The 24,472-nt window shown below is 33.3% G+C and overlaps 1 protein-coding gene and 2 pseudogenes across 3 annotated transcripts; all 3 read right to left on the reverse strand.

Annotated features, from left to right (window-relative positions):
• Positions 1–6,134: 6,134 nt before the first annotated feature.
• On the reverse strand, positions 6,135–12,238 carry LOC148198709 (uncharacterized). 3 transcript variants are annotated; one of them, XM_088114752.1, is made up of 8 exons: positions 12,151–12,225; positions 11,874–12,040; positions 11,699–11,805; positions 10,636–10,695; positions 7,421–7,570; positions 7,188–7,342; positions 6,448–6,558; positions 6,135–6,372 (listed from the first exon to the last, which is right to left on the reverse strand). In XM_088114752.1, the coding sequence occupies exons 5-8, from the start codon at positions 7,557–7,559 to the stop codon at positions 6,319–6,321; spliced, it is 459 nt and encodes a 152-aa protein (XP_087970878.1). In that variant the 5' UTR covers positions 7,560–7,570; positions 10,636–10,695; positions 11,699–11,805; positions 11,874–12,040; positions 12,151–12,225; the 3' UTR covers positions 6,135–6,318. The 3 variants fall into 3 exon arrangements, 1 of the variants encoding a protein (XP_087970878.1); XR_015786463.1 differs by lacking the exon at positions 7,421–7,570 and having other exon boundaries at positions 11,874–12,238; XR_015786462.1 differs by lacking the exons at positions 7,188–7,342; positions 7,421–7,570 and having other exon boundaries at positions 11,874–12,238.
• Positions 12,239–14,727: 2,489 nt separating this feature from the next.
• LOC124834864 (tetrahydroanabasine acetyltransferase pseudogene) lies at positions 14,728–16,284 on the reverse strand (annotated as a pseudogene).
• Positions 16,285–22,106: 5,822 nt separating this feature from the next.
• LOC124834866 (tetrahydroanabasine acetyltransferase pseudogene) lies at positions 22,107–23,904 on the reverse strand (annotated as a pseudogene).
• Between the last annotated feature and the right edge of the window lie 568 nt (positions 23,905–24,472).

The raw sequence follows: 24,472 nt of genomic DNA on the forward strand, positions 1-24,472 counted from the left end.
ATGCTAAATATTCTATTAAAGGATATTAGGCAATCAAATATTATGTTAGTTATAATTTAGATATTATTATAATTTGTGCAGATTTGTGCACCTGTCATTCCTTTAATAGATGAAGGATTATAGGATCCTTAAATGTATATATATGGTACTCTACTCTTTGAAATAAAATATCAGAATTATTCTTTAAACCTTTTATTATTACCCCTCGTCGATTCTCTTTACTTACAATGATGGCTTAATTAAGAAGATTAAATAACCATCTTTAATGTTGTGTTTGTATCAAGAGAAATACGGTTTACGGAGATCGAATTGCAGGTGTCGTTTCTGTTTGGATTGCAATGAAACTTTAATCGATTAGAGAGGTTTGTAATATAGCTATAGACTCGGATAATCGATTACATTATTTATGTAGTCAATTACAACTTGAAATCATGCACCCCTACATGATATTAGTGTTATCTAATTGATTACAACACCTTAAAGTCATGTAGAGAGAGGGTGGACGACTTAAACTTTTTCTATTTGTCAAAGTAAAAGTCGTCTTTGGGTAGACAACTCCTTCATTCGAACGTGTTGAGATTGCACGACTTGTCCATTTACATAAATTTTTAAGAATTTGGCTATTTATGTAAATAAAAAACCCAGGGATTAATTATGTGCAAAAGTAGCTCTTCCATTTCTTACTACCAACAAAAACAACTTCCAGAAGTTTTGTTTATGTCTTCCTATCACTCACTAACAAATAAAAAACATATTACTCATTGTGGGTCACTCCTAGTTTGCCTTGAATAAGTTTATTTTAAGAAAATCTGAGGGAAAAAAATTTCATCCGAAAATCTTTTCTCAAGTGCGTAAAGATAGTAAATTTAACTATATGACTTTAATTAACTATTAAAAATAATGTTTTGAATTTAAATCATATATCGAGTCAGACCATTTTTCACAGAATGCCAAGACAGACAGGCCTAGAAGGTCGAGATTAGCAACCAAAATTTGAAAACAAAATATGATCCAACTTTGATTACAACATAATAATACACATGGGATAAGGTTTCAATGTTTGGAAAAGCAAATAGGTTTTTATACTTCGACAAACATGAAAGGCTAAAAGGAATGTGGCATGAACAGATCTCACACATTTCGTGTTGGTTTATTCACTTCATATATAGTAAGTGTTCAAATCAAAAGGCTGAGAGCTTCCATCTCCTCCTTGAACTTGGGAAATGCAGCAGCTGGTAGGGACAGAAAAATACTAACCCCTCCCTCCATTGAAGAATCCAAGTTGCAAAGAGATGAGAAAATGCATAAATCAACGGATCCAAACATGTCAGAAGGGACAGGGAAACTATTCACAAGTTCTTTAATTCCAAAATCTAACTTTTCCAAGATCCCCAAGTACCTCCAATCAGTCAACGCAGTATATGCACCACTCCCTTCAATGTTGGAATTCGTTACTCCTGTCTCCAAAGTGTTGATGTAGTTTCTGACATAATCACGGTTGCATGTAACTTTCTTGCTTTCTTTTATGAGCTTCACAATCTGTTAGGCCCATTACTGATGAAGAGCCTCAAGGCCCAACATCAAGATTTATTTCATGAGTTTTGGATCGAAATACATGAAGGGTGTGGCATAGGCTATTAAGGAAAGGTATATTGTCTAGGGTAGATAAAGGAAGAATAGAGGAAGGTGTTGGTTTTGATGGTTTGATAAGAACAACATCTTTCATGACAAGTTCGAAGGGTGTGTTTTGAGTAGCCATAAAAATGAAGGGAAGTTCAACAAATATGTGAGTGAGTATGTACTTGTGAAATTACAACTGTGAGAGTGCAGTCTTTAAATTGTTGTTTTCATCATGGAGAAATGAGACATTAATTTTAAATAGTGTGGATATACTTGAAAAAGCGTACTACACCTCTTCTTTGGATATGAAAAATAATAAACGATAACTTTTTTTCCATAAAAATATTAATTATTATTTTTAATATATTGTGTAACATTTAGATTCACATAATGTGCTTTTGATAGATTCTTATGCCATATAGTATTAAATTAATTTATAATAAAAATTGATCAATTGATTCTTATGCCATATATCTTTGGGAAACTTTACATATTACGTAAACTTTATTTTTTCTTCATCAAATTTTACGCAATATTCATTCCTATAGCATGCTGATTTTTCCTACATCGGTTGATAGTAATTAATGTTATTTGGTGATGTGTTATATGTTGGTGAATAGTAATCCATAAATTTGGATCTAAAATTTGACCTAACTTGTTGGGTAGGTTCGTAGTCGCTTGAGCATTAGTTACTTCTCTCTTTTGTTGTTGTTATGAATATGCAATTAAGAAGACTATGACTGAAATGTTAAAGAAATTTTAGAGGGTGTTCATTTCAACAGATTTCCTATTCACGTACTTGTAATAACGAGGGTTATTCATATTCGTTTCAATAGGTATTTGAAAGTGATATTTATATAAACGAAAAGGAAACTTTGGTATGAAGAGGAGATGTGCTGATACTAGGTGCTTTTACTTAAATGTTTTATAACTTTTATGTAATTATATAGCTGTATCTTTTCTTTCAGACGTCAAAGCATATATTTATGCTTAAGCAAAACAAAAATTCACTTTTTTCTAACTTTTTAAGCAAAACAAAGTTTATTTTATGCTTTGTATAGAGATGAGAGAAGAAATAAATACCATTTCTCATTTTTATATATTTATATTTGAGCTATTAATTCTTATCAAGTTAATCAAATTATTACACAATTCTTCAGATATTTCAAATTTGTTTCTACTTTATCAAATAATTTTAAACATTGAATTTAATTTTTTTAGCCGTTAATTTTTTTTTCTATTTTCATTCTCTCTTTTTTTTTCTCAAAACCTCACAACGGTTATTTTTTTTTTTTTTACAATAAGTAACATTTAAATATTTAGTCTGATCAGACATCTAAATTTAACAAATATTTTATAAGAAAGACAAAAAAGGTATGATACTTTAGAAGTTAAAATTGATTGATATATAAGATACTTTTAAAGACTTATATGATTTTATATTAATTATTTAGGAAATAATTTTTTTATTGATTATTTAACTAATAACATTCTTAAGAAACTAGTCAATAAGGCATTAGTTTAAAAAGATTTTCTGACAATAATATCTTAAAAATACATGCCAATATCTATTGACATGATATATTTACTTTCCTAATAAACAAACATGTAACTATAAATAAGATAGTAAATTTTGGATTTTTAATGGTATTACTTCTTACTTCATCTGGTGGGGATGACTTTCATAATCCGTTATTACCCGAATTTAGATTTGGCTAGTGCTCTTATTTCCTTTTGGTTTTAATCATATCATTATGCAACGGTTTTCTTTTTTCAGTTCATATGATGTTTTTTTAATAAATGCTCTCATAATTTAATTAAAAAAATATTCACTTTCTTATAAAATTTTTTAATTATTATTTTCATTAAAAAGTATTTGTACTTATGAGATAGGACGAAAGTGCAAATTTTATATACATTTTAATACTTCACACATATACTTTTTAAAAAAATTATAATTTTTTAATAATCTAACGTGTGATGTAGTGCTTAAAATTTAGAAATTAGGAACTGGGTAAATTTAAGAAAATTGATAAACATATATTTGTTTATTTTCATTTTTGTAAGGTACATGTCCAAAAACATCTTAGTATATGCATTACAAAAAAACTATAAAATTATAGAAGAAATTTTATATATACAAATTTTAAAATTTTAATTATTGATATATTTATTATCGATGAATTTTTCTGTGGATAATACAAATTTTATTTACCAACAATATTTCAGTAATACATATTTTATTTACCGATGAAAAACTTTGTCAATAAATTCGTCATTAAGATATATTTCATTTATCGACGAAAAAATTTATCAGTAATATATGTTTCATTAACCAACAAATATTTTTTGTTGGTAAATCTATCAATAAAAATAGCAGCAAATTTGTCGCCCAAATATTAAAGGTGAACAACCCTAGCCAATACAAGTTCTCATCTTCTTCTTTATAAACACCAAATTTCTTTTCAACCCACACAAAAATCCTAGCAAACACCAAAACCTGCCACTATATATGTGTCGTTGTTTAGTCAGAGTCTTTACCAGAGAGCACGGTGTCTGACGACACATTGTTTCAATCTTGTTGAGGAACTGAATCGATTATGTTTGGCAACGACATAGCCTAAATTTGAAACCATGAGAAAACGACCGCGCGCGATGCAACCATTGTTCGTCATCATATCTTTGCAAGTCACGTGAGCATTATTTGTAGCAACCACCTAAGTAAATACAACAAACGTGAAAGCATATGTGAGCTTCACCATGACGCCAATTCACACATCATAGAACGTCGTCTGAGCAGCATCATCATTCACCACCAGACCTTCATTACAACACCGTAAACACGTAAATCGCGAGTCATGCAAAATCATCGCAAATCGGACGAACGTTGCAAACCATCACTACAAACCAAATTATTATGTGGGTTTTTTGTTGGTTTTGGAATGAACATGCGTTTTGGTTATATTTTTGGAATGAAGAAGGACAAAAAAATATGAAAAACTAAGAAAATAGAAGAAGGAGGGAGGAGGAAAGTGACCAGATCATGATATTTACTGACAGATTTTTTCTTTGGTAAATACTGATAAATATATAATTCGGTAAATATCGACTGATATATCCTTCCATAATTATCAATGGATATATCCTTCGGTCATACCGTGTAATTTTCAACGAATTTTTCTTTTAATAATTATTTATGGATATAAAATTATGTCGGTAAATATTAATGATTACACTATTACCAACAAAATTTGACTCATCTAAAATTCGTTGAATTAGTGACAGATTTTTAACATTTGTAACGAATGTTGACTTGTTGTGATGTTTGAGGACATCTCAACACATGCTAAAGATGTCCTCAAACCTCATTGTCTAACCACGAATCAAGCAGTATGATGTCTACATTTTAAGAGCTAAAGATGCATCGTTAAGGATAAGAGATATTTAAAAGCATTCAAGCCACCTACACTCAAGAGTAATTAGTCTTCAGACCACTAATGATGGCTACATTTTATCCAGATAATTGTTTGTTTAAGATAGTAATTAAGGACAATTAAGCATATGGATTAACAAAAAAACTAACAAAAGTAATTAGCTACTTGGGTCAAGCCCATCCAAATAAAAAGTCTATAAACATAATATAAATTATATGTAATGAGATAAATTAATTACGTTCATTTATTCCAATTTCTATCCGTTAAACGAGGAAAGATATTATCGAAAACGACAAATATTCTTGAATTTGGTTTAGAGAGTTTGAAATGTTATCAAATCTTCGTATACTTAGATTATGTAAAAACAATTATCTTTTTTCTAAAATTATTATATAGAAAACAATTATTTTTTTCTCAAATTACTATATGGGACGAGTCTTTTTATAAAATTGATTTTGATTCAAAACAGTGACAATAAAAATATTAAACTACCTAAATCTCGACTAATTATTTAATACGTAACAATTTTTTTAAAATAAAGGAAGAATTTATAAATTTTAATTTTTTTAAAATCAAATAAAATCGTGTAATGCTTATGAAATATTACTTTTTTTATCTTATATCACTACAAAAATATGTATTTTTACCGGGGGTTTTTTTAAGTATTACCGGCGGTTTTAACCCCCGCAAATCATGTTTCCCGCGGTTGGAAAAACCGGCGGGAAAACGTCCGTCGCCAAGCAAGTACCGGCGGTTCTGGAAAAACCTCCAGTATTAGCGGGGGTTTTCAGAAACCGCCGGAATTTCCAGGGGTTTTGGAAAAACCGCCGGAATTTCCAGGGGTTTTGTAGAAACCGCCGGAATTAGTGGGGGATTTATGAAAACCGCCGGGAATAGCGGGGTCTACCCAAAAACCGCCGGAACTAGCTGGGGTTATCTCAAAACCGCCGCTAATGTTGATGATTTAGTTTACCGGGGTTTTAAAACCGCCGGGAATTTGTATAGTTCAAATTTTTTTATTGTAGTAAATTAGATTATAATAAAAATGGTTTTATTGACAGAACAAACAATAAATTAATATGAACTAAAATTTAATAATATTGTATAAAATAAACTACATTGTTCAACCTAATATCATTCATACAACTAATTGTTCATACATAAAAATTAAAAAGAAAGATTTTCATTACATATGTTCAATATAGATGTTCAATATAAATGTTCAATACTAAAAGTATGACTCATAAAAGTATTCAATAACTATCTAATTTTCTTCTTCATTACATCCATTGTTTGGCCCACTCCCTTGATCAGATACCTATAATATAACATAATAGTTAGTCAATAATATATTTAATAAAAAAATCATACAAATAAATTTAACAATTATTACCGATGATCTTTGAAATACTGCAAACTGTGAAGGCAATGGACCTTGATGATTTTGCAACAAAAGTGTCATGATTGCCTTCATTTCATTGACTTGTGATGTCAATGAAGATACCTATAACAGAAAAATTTATTTAAAAAGTTAGAAATATGACCTCATGAAGGATTTCTTGGAGCTTTAGGTGCATTTATGAGTTATGAGAAGCATGGTATAGATGACCTCATGGTTCATCAGTTGGTGGAAAGGTTTCCAATGGTGCTCCGTATACAGGAGGCAAGATTCATGGCCCACCACTTGGAAATTTGAATGAGAAGGCAAGTGATAGGGATTGGAAATTTCTAATATATACTGGAGGCAAGTGATAGGCTTTTTCATCAATAATGGTGAGATGTGAGTGTAGTCACTTTGCAATCTGCTCATTATGGCTTCTGGAGGTGAAATATATTAGAAAGTGAAATATTGAAGTAAATTCATAAGGTTACAAGTTTAGTTGTTATTATAGTTATTATAAAGAAAATCACAAATTCTTTCACCTGATGAACAAATCAAATGTAAATGTGTATTGGTACTTTAACAAAGATTGAAACAAAAGTTAAAATAAATTAAATCAATTAGAATGGATAACAAAAAGACTGGAAGCATGCAGTATATATTTTTATCAATATTTTGAGGAAGCAGGGGATCGCTAGTGATATGGATAACTAGTGATATAAGTTAATTATTGAAGGAAACAAAACACTTACATCAACTTGAACTGATGAATGAAAAACAAATGCATCTGGGGACTGAGTAGGTGCAGGAGTCCATGCTGATTGAAAAACAAATGCATTTGGGGACTGATTATGAGTAGGAGTGCATGTGCTTTGGCTTGTCGAAGGTAGCTTTAGTTTGTATGTTCCTACAAATAAATGAATGTTAAAAAATGATAACAACATGAATAAAACAAGTATTAGACATTTAACAAAAAGGAACTTACTTCTTTGAGGGGCGGAAAGAGAGGGAGAGGATTGGACTTGAGGAGCTGGTGGATGATTAGTTGTGTGACCCCATGTATGAGAGGCACTTTGCTGTGTATGATGTTTTGTCTCCTTCTTCTTATATGTCATTTTCTTCATCTTCAAATGGTCTACAAACAATTACATAAATAAAAATTAAACCACCTATATAAGATATAATAAAGAAGAAAACAAACAGAATAACTAAATTAAAATTAAAATTAAAACCTTGTTAATGGTATATTTCTTTCATCATCGGGAAATAATGTTTCTAAGTTTTGTTGTTGGAACGGTTCACATTCATGAAATTTGTCAACATCATCTTCACCTGTGTTGTACAAGTCTCTAGGCTTTATATGTACAGGGATGCACCAATTTTTATCAAACTCATCATCTACATAATATACCATTTGTGCTTCTGATGCCTGAATGTATGGTTCATCATCATCATTATCACCAGTATGAATCAAGCGTCCAAAACATACACTTGTAAATCCCAACTCATCAGTCACAATCCCCCTAGAAGTAGTTGTATTAGCCCACATACATTTGAACAAAACAACTGAGAAACGACCATGGTAGTTTATTTCAATTATGTCCACTAATCGACCATAATAAGGCACACCTCCAAATTGCATTTGATTATCACTAGTACTTGCATAACTCCTTGTCCCAAATGTACCAAACACTCCACTATTTTGTGTTTTAAGCCATAAGTCACGCTCCAAGATCCTAAACTTGAATCCGTTAACATTGTAGGCACTATATCGCTTTGCAATATCAATTGGACCCATGGCTAAGAATTTGAAATCAGTTGAGTGAAGGCTAGTTGAGTCATTCCTTATCTAAAAGGAAAAAAGAAATAACATGTCCAAGTCAATTATTAATTATAACATAGAATGAAACCAATCAGCAATGGACCCAATATACGTACACGACGTGAAAACCAATCTACAAATTCCCTATGAACTCTCTTGTCTATCAAAGATGATTGTCGACTCCGATTTCTCAATTGTCTCCGTATAGTGTCTCTAAATTCCCTACACGAAGTGTCCAAATTATACATAGTTACTTTCTAATAAAAGATTAATTAATACAATTGATCAAGTGAAAATACTTACTGAAGAAATGGATCAACTATGGCACTGTTTGTTAAGATATGACGATGTGCCTGTAACTTTTCCTTTTCAGATAAAGTGAAATAAGTGAAACCTCCAACTGCTTTTCCGATCGATGGGAATAAAGTGTTTCTTACAGTACAAGAGCCAATACTCGGTTCATCATCAACACGACGCAATCTATTGAACACAGTCTCAATTCCATCTAAGTATCTAGAACAAAAAGTTAAGCACTCTTCAGCCAAGTACCCTTCAGCTATTGAGCCTTCAGCTTGTGCCTTATTACGCACATAAGACTTCAATTTTCCCAAGTACCTCTCAATAGGATACATCCATCGATATTGGACAGGTCCTCCACGCTTGGCATCTTCTACTAAATGCACAATCAAATGAACCATCACTGTGAAAAAAGAAGGAGGGAATAACATCTCCATGTGACATAATGTGAGGACAACTCTATCTTGTAATTGGACAAGTTGATCTATCTTCAAAACTTTATTACATAATTGTTTAAAAAAAGAGCATAGATCAATCAAAATAGAGGACACTTCTTTAGGGAGTGTCTTTCTTATTGCCAAAGGAAGAATTTGCTCCATCAACACATGTGAGTCATGACTTTTTAGTCCTCCAATCTTACGTTGTTTGACATCAACACATCTACTGATGTTACTTGAGTAACCATCGGGTACAGTTATATTCTTCAAAGTTTTTAGAAATATATCCTTATTTACATTTGACAATGTATATATACCAGGAAGATATCTACCATTCTCATCAGGCCACAAATCTGGTCTAATACCCCAAAGTTGTAAGTCCTTTCTTGCCTTTAGATTGTCTTTGCATTTATTATTTGTACTATCATTCAACAATGTAAACAATATATTGTCACAAACATTTTTTTCAATGTGCATAACATCCAGATTGTGGTGCAATAAGTTATCTACCCAATAAGGAAGGTCAAAAAATATACTCTTCTTTCGCCATTGTAGAGTATCTACCTTAGGATGATCAACTCTGCGTTGTCTTTTTGACCTTTCTTCAACTATAGGTTCTTTCCCAAATTCAACGTGAACATTCCCAAGTTGTTGTAGGATATCATGTCCTGAGATTGCCATTGGTTGGCTTCTATTTTCAATAGTTCCATCAAACTTGCTATGAGCCAATCTGAACTTATGTCTTCCATCTAACCACCGACGATGACTTATAAAACAAAATTTCCCACCTTTGACGTGATACAACTTCACCAAGAAAGAAAGTTTTGAATATTTCTCACATCCTTCATATAAGCTTTGTTGTCCATCTTGCATTAATTCAAAAAAATTTGTCCCATCATGACTTCTAGTATGGCTTGACTCTGCACCCATATCGTCATCATCCACCATGTCGTTGGTAGAGCAATGATGTGCAAATACATCATTAATCATTTCACACATATTATCATTAATTTCAACTCTTCCACCATCTTCTTCGACCATTACTTGAGGAGCTTCGTCATTTACTCTTCTCTCCCCGTGTAGAAGCCACATTGTATAACCTTTTGGAAAGGGTTTAATAATTAAGTGCTCATATACTTCTTCACGACTTTGCCATTTCTTAAAATTGCATTTCTGACATGGACATACTATCTTTCCCCTAACACCACTATTAGTGAATGCGAAGTCCAAGAAGGTATTCAATCCTCTCATATATTGATTTGTATTTCGAGGCATGTCTATTCATGATCTATCCATTACAACGACCTCTGTTCATGCCAAGAGGATTGGAAGGTTAGAATAAGTGACGATATTCAACGAAATACACTACATGAGATGAATTTACTAAACTTTGAGAACTAATCCAAGGAAAATCATTTACAATCGACTTTCCTTTTATGGGGAAAGTCAACTCACAATCCCTTAGATCAAGGGATTTATTTCAGGAGCTAATTTCATAATTAGCTACTTTATTAGGATTGATTCTGTTTTACTCTTTATCTACATAAATCATATTATAAACTCTTGACAAACTACCAACTTGTCATTCCAATTTCTTAACAACATTTGAAGAAGTAACTTCAGATTTTAAGGAAAGAATATTACCACTTGAGAATTTTTTAGCAGAACAGTCTCCAAATCTTGTAACACAGCTAATAGGACTCCCTGGTACACAAGAAGTGAATAAAAAAATGTTATATGACAGGGACAGTCATTTTGACATTATATGTAAACAACCTAAATGTAATTTACAATTTATGGATTTGGTTTTAGATAACAGTGAGGAGACCCTAAAGTTGTGTATTGAATCAAATGCATAATTGCCTGCATAATAAAATTGGTGTGTCTATGATGAAGTACCAATGAAGTACAAACTGATGCCATTTTAATAATTTTTTCTAATTAGAGAGGAGAACAAATTCTAATTATTGAGACGCATGTTGGATAACTGTCAAGTACTTTCACTCGGAAACTATGTCAGCATGCTTCTCATGGTCATGGCTCACTTAAAACCTAAATTTCTAAATAACTTCCAAAGCAAATATTCCTAAATAACACTACATAACTGATAGTAATATTAACTTCCAAACAACACACAATTTCTAATAGTACACGCACAAATAAAATAAATCCAGAGTAGAAGCTCAAATCAAATAAGAAACAAAATTTTACAGAAAATTTTACTTTCAAACTCTAATCCACATACCAATTAATATACTTTGTACATGTTTGTAGAAACAGCCCTAATATGCAGGATGTTTACCAAACCTAAATTGTTCACTTTAATGAAAATAACAAAACTATATCCAGTTGTCTAATTAATCGGCTTTTTATTTTGCCCGACAAATTTAATAAAAATTATCTTAAACTTTGGTTTTGTGAACTTAACATTAAAGTCACCAAGTGTCCATTGGATCCACCTTAATTCAAAGCTAGTTCAAGATAGCCCAACCACAAGCAGAGTCTAGAATCCGAGGTTTATAAAAAAGTCTTATTGAAACATTAATATGACAATTTAAAACATTGTATCTCAAGATTCTGAATCATAATATAACATATATGAAACAAAGTTAAAACAAACTTTAAAAAATAATATAATTTACGAAAATCTGCAAAAAAAGTAAATTAAGACATTGTGATATACGATGAGCAAAGAAATTTAACTTGCCTCCTCTTCTTGCAGAACCAGATTAAGAGGTGCCAGAGTTTCCACAGTTTCTTCGTTTCAGTCTCAACCAAGCTCGTGGTAAGGGTTTCAGGTGCTTTATCTTATCCCTATCACCCATTAACCAAGTTCTTAGAAAATCTGTACAGAGGCAAAAGTAGAGAGCTTGCCGGTTTACCTTGATGCTCGGTGCGGGAGCGAACACACGCCAGAGCCCCTCGATTGGAGGCACCTGGACCTTCGACGAACAACACCTTGACGGTCGGCCTCGCTCAGCCCACAAACGCACCAGATTTTCGTTCCTAAGCAACGGAAGACCAAGCCGAAGAGTTCCACGAATAAGAACTAGTGCTCGCGGGGAAGGGAGGAACAATTAGGTCTGAAGAATATGGTGCAAGGAAGGGAGAGAACAAATTAGGTTTGAAGAATTGGTGCGAGGAATGGAGAGAACTTACGAGAAAATCAGAACAGAGATGAAGGCGTAGGAGGGAGGCAGGGAACTTAGGGCTTGAGAAAATGAGAAACATGAAAAATGAAGGCACAAAGAGGGGAGGGAGCTAAAATTCCGGGAGAATATTTGCCAAAAAATTTATGTAAAAAGAAAAAAACATTAGGGGCGGTTTAGTCATAACCGCCGGAAATTTTTCCGGGTTTTCTAAACCGCCGGAAAATAACCCCTCCTAACATATAATATTTTTGTAGTGTATCCAGTCCGTCTAACTACATCAGGCATTTAATTTATCTTTTTCTATACTGGTTATATAGAAGCCTCTAATATTTTATTTACCAAAATATTTAATTTAAATTGTGAATTTTGGAAGATGTTTTTAGATTCTTAAATATTTTTCAAATTTAGAAACATTTATCAAAATAATCATTCTAAAATTTATCGACCAGTTCAGAATATATTTTTGAATTAAAAAATAATTTTTAAAAGGTTTAATATCTCTTTTGGTCCCTCGGGGTTGTGTTCAAAATGTTCCCACGTTTTTTAAAAGTAACAAATGATTCCAACTTTTAAAAAAACGGGTCAAGTCAATCCTTTTTTCTAACGGCGTCAAAAATTACACGGGACAGCTGCTCACCTGGACAAAACTTAATGACGTGTGCAGTTTATCATGGCAGTTGCGTGGCACTAGGACTTGGGTTCGTCGTAGTTGGTGCCTAAGGTGAGGAAAGAGTGCTGGGATGCATGGATGATGATGGGATGCATCTGAGGCAGAGCAGAGATTCACTCTCTGATTCCACTTTGAATTCAATGAATCTAATCTCTACAGTTTTGCAAACGCTAACTCTTCGGAATTCTGCAAATTTGTACGCTCCTCGAGATTCTACAGTAACTCCTCTACTACCGTCGGTCGTGTCGGTGCTTTGGGATCGTTGTCGGTGAACGTGTTGGACTGGTCGAAGATCCTCGGCAACGAGTACGAACAGAACCGGAGGAGGGTTTGAAACGCGATTTGGGAGAACGCAATCCAGATTCCATTTTCTTAGATCTAGGAGGAGAATAGAGAATAATTGGTTTTTTCTTAGATCCAGATTCTATTTTCAACACGCTAGAGAAGTTTAGGGAGAGAAATGCGTGACCCATTTTTGACTGCCACGCAACTGCCACGCAATAAGATAAACTGCACACGTCATTGAGTTTTGTCCAAGGGACAGCTGCACAGTTTAATTTTTGACGTCGTTAGCAAAAATGATTAACTTGATCCATTTTTTCAAAAGTTGGGATCATTTGTTACTTTTTAAAAAAGGTAGGACCATTTTGAACCCAACCCCTCTTTCGAAGGACAAAAAAGATATTAAGCCTTTTTAAAATTACTATTTTGAAGCATATTAAAAATATATTCTGAAATAATCACTCTGGAGGTATTTCCGAATTTGGAAATAGCTTTTGAAATAGCCATTTCTGTGAATCTTTTTGGAATGGAAACGTCTTTAGGCAGTAAAAGCCTGGGAGTTTTATCATGTTGTGAAAGTGTGTTATTTCCTTCAATAATTACTTTGTTTTTAAAATACATAATCTTACAAGAAAGTTAGTGCATAAACATTTTCATAATCTTCGTCTCATATTTGGTCAACATGTCGGCAAAAGCGTGATGTATTTAGGATTTGCTTTGGTTTGGGAGTGAGATCAAAGAAGGGGAAGCAGAAGAAGAATTATATCCTTTGAAACAATATTAATGGATTATTCTCCAACTCTCTTGCTGTTTTCTTATTTCTCGTTTCTTCCTCTAGCCATGGTTGATCAGCAAAGAACCCTTAGCTTTAAAGGACAATCTTCAAAAACTCCACAAACCAATCCTTAATAAATTTTAGCATCCACTGTCTATCACTATTTTTAATTTTTAGCTCAAAAATTTACTTCTTCACGTCAGTCCAACCCACTCAAACTTAATTTTTTTTATTTTTTAAATTTATTAAATGCTAGCCGACTGCACCAATGCTATTTTTTAATTGAAAAATTGACTTCTTACCATCGGTAAAACCTATTCTATTTCATCACTTTTTCGTCTGTATTACATAGATACTCTTTTATAGTAGCTAATTATTTGTATTCTTATATAAGGGAAAGTTAATGTGTTTAGCTTACTGTGACAATATTTCAATTCAACTTAAGAAGAAAAATTAAATTCGTCAAAAGTCAAATTCTAAGGAAAGCTATGTACTAAAGTTTATATTAATGATTAGGGTCATCTATATGATGAAAGCTTATATAAAGCAATTATTACTTTAAAAAGTAATTAATTAAATATTAATATACAAGTTAATAATTATGTGTCTACGGTCCAAGAATTCGTAATCAGCCAAACTAATCAGATGGCCTTTTTGCCATTGTCTACTTCTAAATTCAAATCATCCATCTAACATTTTGTCCTTTCCAATGTGAAAAAACTTTCACAGAAACATTCATATTGATTGACGTAATATATATATATATATATATATATATATATATATATATATATATATATACTCTTTTAAACGAATGTGGACTAACTTAAATCAAAGGTTGAGATTAGCGACGAAAATTTGACAACAAAATATGATGAATACAACATAATATTACACATGGGGTGAGGTTTCAATATTTGGAAAAGTAAAGAGATTTTTATACTTATACAAACATGAAAGGCCTAAAAGGAATGTGGCATGAACGATCTCACACAGTTCATGTTGATTTATTCATCTTCATATATAGTAAGTGCTCAAATCAAGAGGCTGAGAGCCTCCATCTCCTCCTTGAACTTGAGCAATGCAGCAGCTGGTAGGGACTGAAAAATACTAACCCCTCCCTCCATTGAAGAATCCAAGTTGCAAAGAGATGAGAAAATGCATAAATCAACGGATCCAAACATGCCAGAAGCGACTGGTAAAGTATTCACAAGTTCTTTAACTCCACAATCTATCTTTTCCAAGAACCCCAAGTACCTCCAATCAGTCAATGCAGTATGTGCACCACACCCTTCAATGTTGGAATTCGTTACTCCTGTCTCTAAAGTGTTGATGAAGTTTCTGACATAATCACTGTTGCAAGCAACTTTCTTGGTTTCTTTTATGAGCTTCACAATCTCATAAAGTGGCCTTTCATTGAGTTCCCTCACAGTTAAAACAACGACAATATCCACAACAGTATTTCCATAATACCCTTCAGACAAAGGATCCTGCAAGTGCTTTCTCACTCCAACTACCATAGTCAGCTTAACTTTCCCATCTAAGTTCAATTTTAAAGCCCTAGATTTAGCCCTCCACACATATGCAGCTAGTGATTCAAAAGTAGTGAAGTTTTCGTTTTCACCTGATTCCTTCATCAAACTTATCTTCAGTCTACTGATGCTGTCACTGTTAACCTTAATGCATTCCTGCACGAGAATTTCGGTTGGAAGAAAGGGTGAAACAGCAGCTGAGGCCTCATCCACTGAATCAAATAGCAATGGCTGTTTAGTGATTGATCCCTTCAGCCTCTCTCTCTCCCACACAGGCTTCACAGAGGGCTCACTTTCCCCCCTTGCAAGCTCAATGATGGCTTTCAAGATCTGAGATGCTCCAAAGCCATCACCAAGAGTATGTAACAGCCCCATTCCAATGGTGAACCCCCCACAAGTAAAGGTTGTCACCTTGAACACCAAGGGATATTGGTAGCCACTTTCACTTTGAGAAGGAAGGTCAAACACTAAGTGTTTAGAATTTTCCATGTCAGTGCCATCCAAGCAATGGAGAGAAGAAAGATTGCAACTGGCACTGGCTTCCAAGAACGGAACACCTTCTGCACTGCAGTTGATCATGAAGTTTCCATCAGTGTGCTTTACTAGCCTACCTGCTAGAGGATAATAATAGAATAAAGCCTTTGAAATTGCTGCTTTAATCATATTAGCAGGATCTAGCAGTTGGTGATTAGGGCAACCAGGTTCATCAAGATCATGAGTTTTTGATTGAAATACATGAAGGGTGTGGCATGGGCTATAAAGGACAGGTATGTTGTCCAGTGTAGATAAAGGAAGAATAGAGGAAGGTGTTGGTTTTGATGGTTTGATAAGAACAACTTCTTTCATGATAAGATCGAAGGGTGTGTTTTGAGTAGCCATGAAAATGAAGGGAAGTTAAACAAAAATCTGAGTGAGTATGCAGTTGTGAGATTAGAATTGTGAAAGTGTTGTCTTTAAATATTTGATTTCCATGATAGAAAAATGAGATAGTAAGTTTAAATGGTGTGGATATACTAAAAAACCATACTACACGGGTTCTTTGGATATGAAAAATAATAGACCAAGTTTATTTTACAAAAATGATTTTTTATTATTTTTGATGTATTGTGTACAAGAATTTTCATAACATTAAGACTCACAATAATGTGATTTTGATAGATTTTCATGACATACAATATTAAAATTTTTTTATAATAAAAATTGATCTACGTGTGATATGAAAGTTGGAAAAAAAACTCTAACACAAATACATATAATTTATCAAATTTAATTGTATGAGAGAATAATTCCTAGATAATAATGATAATAATAATAATAATAATAATAATATTGAGTAAACTTTACATAAAGATTATATATTAAACACATTTTTTATCATTAATTACTTTTATCACGTCATGTATCTTTGGAAAACTATACATTTTACGTAAACTTTATTTTTTCTTCATCAAACTTTAAGCAATATTCATTCCTATAGCATGCTGATTTTTCCTATATCGGTTGATAGTAATTAATTTTATTCGGCGATGTGTTAAATGTTGGTGAATAATAATCCATCGCTTGACCATTAGTTCTCTCTTTTGTTGTTGCCATGAATATTGGATTAAGACTATGAGTGAAATGTTAATGCCGTCTTGCCCTAAAATTGTGACATGCACGAGTTACACCCACACGCGTACTTAAAAATAAATTAGTATAGTATCTTCTACTCATTCACCACAACCAAATTTCCTCATTACTAATGATACTATGGTTTGCTTGACGCTACATGCAATCAACATAAGCAGAAAGGTACGTATTCTACACTAGTACAATAACAAGAAAAGGCACCGGTTCTTTTTTATTATTGGCATCGGTTCTACAACCGAGGTATACGTAGACGAGGTAAAAAGACCAAATTTTATGCCTCGGTCATGGACCGAGATAAAATCAGATATGAATATGCCTCGGTTATCTAAGAACCGAGGTAGTATCGTTTTTTTTTTTTTCAGTACGCAACCAGCATCCAGAAATTGTTCAGTTCTCAGCAACCAGAAATTGTTCAGTTCTCAGCAACCTCAACAACCAAAAATTGTTTCAGTGGTGGAAGTCATTGTTTTTCAAACAACCGAAAAATCTTAATCCCCAATCCAAGATCAAAACAGACCTAACATATGACAAAATCTACAAAATTTCTTCACTGGGCTGGCCTCAAGAACAATGCCAAAATCTACAAAATTTCACAGATCTAAGGTAAAATTTCTGCAACGAACAAGATATGAAGAAGAGGCAGACGAACAAACGGCGATGGATCTGGAGCGGTGGATGGATTGTCGGTCTAGGGCGGCGGCTCGCGGTGGATCTGGAGCGGTGGATGAAGATGAAGATATACAAGGGAAGAATGGCGGAGGCGGATCGAGAGCGACGGAGCCAGCAGCGGCGGAGGGCTCGCCGATCTGGAGCGGCTTGGCGATGGCGATCTGGACCGGTGGATCGAGAGCGACGGAGCCAGCAGCGGCGGAGGCAGCAACGACGGATGGCTCGCCGATCTGGAGCGGTTTGGCGATCTGGAGCGGCTTGGCGATGGCGATCTGGAGCGGCTTGGCGATGGCGATCTGGAGCGGCGGATGCAGTAGTGGCGGAGGTAGCAGCGGAGGAGGCAACCGCGGTGGAGGCAGCAGCGGAGGAGGCTACACCGGCGGAGGCTACAGTTGTGACAGAGGGGAAGAATGGGAGAGAACGGAGGGGAAGAATGGGAGAGCATGGGGGAGAAGAAGTGAGAGCACTGAGGGAGAAGAAGGGAGAGCACGGAGGGAGAAGAAGTGAGAGCACGAGGGAAGAAGACGTTGGGCCGTGGAAATGAAGAAGATCAGATAAATGAAAGGGTGTATAGGCATCGGTTGTTTCGCAACCCGAGACCATAGAACCTTTCGCACATGTGTATAGGCATCGGTTGTATGGCAACCCGAGACCATAGAACCTTTTCATAAAGCTGTCAGACAAAAAAGCATAGTATAGGTTTCGGATATTCTTTTAACCGAGACAATATTATTATTCTGCTTCGGGTTAAGGTATGACCGAGGCATATAATTTTTACGTTTCGGGTTTTGCATAACCGAAGCATATATGGCGTGTTAGATTCCATTTTTTGTACTAGTGCTAGTTTCTTTTTCACTCCTAAAACATACACAACCTTTTTATTGTTCGACAAGAAAAATACAACCTTAAATGCTTCTATTAGAAGTCAATAAGATGAATGTTTCTATTATACAATCAGTATTAATTTCTTATTAAAGAAGTTTTAGAGTGTTCATTTCATCATATTTTCTATTCACGTGTATTAAAGAAGTTTTAGAGTGTACATTTCAACATATTTTCTATTCACGTCTATGTAATTGTGAGGGTTATGAACGTTGGTTTATTAATTCACATATCAAAATTAATAAGCACTCAACCCTTATAAAAAAAAGCAGTTCTAAAGTTCTAAAACGTAAACGTACCTGAATGATTGGTTATTGAAAACAATTAACAAAATAACATTGGTATTTAATTAATCTTTTCTCTGTAGATCATTTTAGGTTTTCTTTTAGTTTTTTCTTCGTATGGGATAGAGAGAAAGAAATAAGAATAATAAGAGATGAGAGATGGGGATCATGACTATTTTATGTAACCTTTATTGGTTACTTTTTCTAAACTTCAATATTTTAATTTGATTCCTTCAACAAATTAAAATTATTATCGGCCTCTACACAATATACATCTCATATCATAAATGACCTTCATAAATGACCTTAACACATTTATTGATTATATATGGGGTTTGCTAACGCGCGTACGTCTGTTTTTCAGTTGGTACATTTTAGCAATGTGTACCGAGTTTTAATAGACAAAAATACCCTTATATATCATGGATTCTAAGTTTTAAGGTTAAGGGTATTTTAATAATTTTCATTCTCAGAACTAAAAAAAGAAATTTCACCCTCTTCACTAACCTCTCTAATTTCATCATTTGTATATGTTGAATCATCATCTCTAAAAAAAACCCTCCAGGCCAATTACCAATTCCTTCGGATGTCATTATGCTTGTGAAAATTAGATAAAATTATATACGACAAAAATTATAAAATGAAAACTCATTATAAAATCATTTTTTGTAAGAAATTGTTTAACAACGAGTGTTTCTGATTTTTTCCAAGTCAATTACCAATTCCTTTGATGTCATTATGCTTGTGAAAATTAGATAAGACAAAAATTATAAAATAAAAACTCATTATAAAATCATTTTTTGTGTAAGATTGTTTAACGACAAGTGTTTCTAAATTTTTCAATTGGGACTACAGAAGTAATGACAGAGAAAATGTTGAAGTGAGAGAGATGAAAGAGAAAGGGTTGAGAGGAATGAGAGAGGCGAGTAAGGGTTTGGAGTTTTTTTTTTAATTTTGAGAATGAAAATTATTAAAATACCCTTAACCTTAAAACTTAGAATGTATGATATATAAGGGTATTTTTTTCTACTAAAATCCAGTACATATTGCTAAAATGTACCAACTGAAAACACAAAAACCCCTTTATATATATATATATCATATAAATCCTTACAAATTTATTAAGCTCAAAATTGTCATTATATACCTTAAGCGTATCCAAAGGTCTCCGTCCATTGATTATATTCATACATAGAACCAAAGCAGTTTTTATTGCACTAATTGCAATCAAACCTGATAATGATCACTCATGCTCAAATAACCAAATGACATGAAAATTACGTGAAGGTGACCTGTACACGTCTGTTTTCAATTAATCCTTACTTTATTTCAATGAGATCAACACAATAACCTTAATATACAAAGTGTAATTTCTGAATAACAAACCATAATGTATACATACATGAAAACCAAATATAGAACATAAACACACAAAAAATGACTATCTCTCACTGAACCAAATATTTCTCAGACTTGTAAAACACTTGTATGAGTATAGTCCTTTTGCCATACCTCTTCACATCACCATTGGAATCCTTTCATCTCTATAAAAAAATGAATACTTTCGAAGTGGACAAATATTCTCGAAGTTGAAGATTTAGAACGTTTGAAATGTTTGTCAAAGCCTTCATATTGTATATTTGATTACGTAAAAACAATTATATTTTTTTCTAAATTATTATATATGACGAACGAGTCTTTTTATAAAATTGATTTTGTTTCAAAATAGTGACAATAAAAATATCAAAGTACCTAAATCTCGACTAACAATTTAATATGTAAACCATCCTGTTGTAAATAGAAAGAATAATTAATAAATTTTAATTTTTTTTAAATCAAATAAAATCGTGTAATGGCTAAGAAAGATTTCATATTTTTTAATCATATATCCTCAATTCTTGCTGTACCGTCTAATTACATCAGTCATTTTATTTATTTCTTTTTTTATAATTGTTATAGCCTCTAATGGTTTTCAGAAACTCTGCTTGCGAGACCAAAAGAGCCACAAAGATGAATTAGAGGTTAAACTCTTATGTCCGTTTTATTGACAATATAAGTATCCGCAGAAGACAATATAGGTTCACTATTAAATAATATTCCTATTTGAATCATGGTTCAGTGATATATATTATATTAAGCTTCGTTATTATGATTCTTTTAATGAATGCTAAAATTAAATTTAAAAAAGTTGTATAAACACTGTAAAAAAAATAAGGCTGCTTTTTTCCCACACTTCTCCCTTTTCTTCTTGCACCCATATAAAATCCATCCCAAATTACCCTTTTATTATAATTACAATAAAAAAATAAAAGTGTCCCTTACACCTCATTCTTTTAATATTTCTCTGATTGTATGTTGTAGAGAGTATTTTTAAATATGAAAATATCTTTCGAAATATTCAATTTAGAATATATTATTTTTATATATTTCAGATTGAATGTTCAAAAGAAAAATATTTATCAAAATACTCAATTTAGAGTATAAAAATAATTTTTAAATTGTGAATTTTGGAAGATGTTTTAAGATTCTTAAATATTTTTCAAATTTAGAAATATTTATCAAAATAATCATTCTAAAATATATCGACCAGTTCAGAAAATAATTTTGAATTCAAAAATACTTTTTAAAATTACCATTTTGAAGCATATTAAAAATATATTCTGACATAATGACTCTGGAGGTATTTCTGAATTTGGAAATAGCTTTTGGAATGGGCAACTTTGTCCATCTTTTTGGATTGGAAACTTCTTTATGCAGTAAAAGCCTGGGAGTTTTGTTATGTTGTTAAAGTGTAAGAGTTCCTTCAACAATTACTTTGTTTTTAAAATACATAATCTTACAAGAAAGTTAGTTCAAAAACATTTTCATAATCTTTATCTTATATTTGGTCACCGTGTCGAGAAAATCGTGATGTATTTAGGATTTTCTTTGGTTGGGAGTGAGATCAAAGAAGAATTATATTCAAAGCAATTCTAGTTCAAAGTCCAACGAGATTATCAACACTCAGTTTTGTTGGAATAATTTTCAAAAATATAATACAAATAAAATTAAAAAGAATAAAAAATAATAAAAATAAAAAAAGCTTCTTTCCATCAATCATTATTGTTTGTCTTTAAACAAAACATGTTTTCCGTGTATACCCCACATTTCCAAATAATTTCCTCTCCTTCCCCACTTACACGAATTATATGTAACCATGGCCTACACTACAAATTATCTTCCTCCACTTGCACAATACTATTCAACAAATCTACCGACAGTCTTTTTAAATTATTTTTTTTTTCTTTTAAAAGAAGGAAAGAATGAGGAGGGAGAGGGGGTTCCTCACTCCTTTACAACCACGGGGGAAAGAACGACTTCCTTCATGCTTTCATTTTTTTACACTCCAACTCTATAACATCTAAATCATGTTGCTTTATTCATCTTCATATATAGTAAATGCTCAAATCAAAAGGCCTAAAAGGAATGTGGCATGAACAGATCTCACACATTTCATGTTGCTTTATTCACTTCATATATAGTAAGTGTTCAAATCAAAAGGCTGAGAGCTTCCATCTCCTCCTTGAACTTGAGCAATGCAGCAGCTGGTAGGGACTGAAAAATGCTAACCCCTCCCTCCATTGAAGAATCCAAGTTGCAAAGAGATGAGAAAATGCATAAATCAACGGATCCAAACATGTCAGAAGCGACTGGTAAAGTATTCACAAGTTCTTTAACTCCACAATCTATCTTTTCCAAGAACCCCAAGTACCTCCAATCAGTCAACACAGTATATGCACCACTCCCTTCAATATTGAAATACGTTACTTCTGTCTCTAAAGTGTTGATGAAGTTTCTCACATAATCACTGTTACTAGCAACTTTCTTGCTTTCTTTTATGAGCTTCACGATCTCATGTAGTGGCCTTTCATTCAGTTCCCTCACTGTTAAAACAACGTCAGTATCCACAATAGCATTTCCATAATACCCTTCAGGCAAAGGATCCTGCAAGTGCCTTCTCACTCCAACTGTGATAGTCAGCTTAACTTTCCCATCACAGTTCAATTTTAAGGCCCTTGATTTAGACCTCCACACATATGCAGCTAGTGATTCAAAAGTAGTGAAGTTTTCGTTTTCACCTGATTCCTTCATCAAACTCATCTTCAGTCTTCTGATGCTTTCACTGTTAACCTTAATGCATTCCTGCACGAGAATTTCGGTTGGAAGAAAGGGTGAAACAGCAGCTGAGGCCTCATCCACTGAATCAAATAGCAATGGCTGTTTAGTGATTGATCCCTTCAGCCTCTCTCTCTCCCACACAGGCTTCACAGAGGGCTCACTTTTCCCCCTTGCAAGCTCCATGACGGCTTTGAAGATCTGAGATGCTCCAACGCCATCGCCAACAGTATGTAACATCCCCATTCCAATGGTGAAACCTCCACAAGGAAAGGTTGTCACCTTGAACACCAAGGGATATTGGTAGCCACTTTCACTTTGAGAAGGAAGGTCAAACACTAAGTGTTTTGCATTTTGCATGTCAGTGCCGTCCCAGAAATGGAGAGAAGAAAGATTGCAACTGGCACTGGCCTCCAAGAACGGAACACCTTCTGCACTGCAGTTGATCATGAAGTTTCCATCAGTGTGCTTTACTAGCCTACCTGCTAGAGGATAATAATAGAATAAAGCCTTTGAAATTGCTGCTTTAATCACATCAGCAAGATCTAGCAGTTGGTGATTTGGGCAACCCGGTTCATCAAGATCATGAGTTTTGGATCGAAATACATGAAGGGTGTGGCATAGGCTATTATTGAAAGGTATATTGTCTAGGGTAGATAAAGGAAGAATAGAGGAAGGTGTTGGTTTTGATGGTTTGATAAGAACAACATCTTTCATGACAAGTTCGAAGGTTGTGTTTTGAGTAGCCATAGAAATGAAGGGAAGTTCAACAAATATGTGAGTGAGTATGTACTTGTGAAATTATAATGAGAGTGGAGTCTTTAAATATTTGATTTTCATGATGAAGAAATGATTGATTATTGCATTTAGACTCACAATAATGTGATTTTGATATATTTTCATGCTATATGATATTTATTTTTTTTTATAATAAAAGTTGATCTACGTGTTACATAAATGTTGGTGAGAAAACTCTAACATAAATACATATAATTTATCAAATTACAAAAGAAAATGTTTCGGGGGAATAATTCCTAACAATAATGACATTAATAATAGTATTACGTAAAATTTACATAACCATTATATATTAAACACAGTTTTTATTATGTTCTTATCACGTCATATATCTTTGGAAAACTTTACATATTACGTAAACTTTATCTTTTCTTCATCAAACTTTACGGAATATTTAATTGACAGAGACTTTCACATATATCTTCTTCTGTTGTTACCGAATTGTGGACAAGAGGATCTTGCCGAGCGACTACAGAGAGCTGAAGACCACTGAACATCTGTTGATTACCGAACAGTTGTGGACAAAAATCTTGCCGAGCGGCTGCAAAGAGCTAAAGACCACCGAACGATTGTCGACTACCGAACGTCTGCAGACTGTCGAACGTCTACCGAACGTCTGGAGACTACTGAATGACTGAACACTCGGAAGTCGT

Source organism: Vigna umbellata, chromosome 5 (assembly GCF_029865625.1).
Source record: "Vigna umbellata cultivar VRB3 chromosome 5, Vumbellata_1.0, whole genome shotgun sequence".
In the NCBI taxonomy this organism is placed as follows: domain Eukaryota; kingdom Viridiplantae; phylum Streptophyta; class Magnoliopsida; order Fabales; family Fabaceae; genus Vigna; species Vigna umbellata.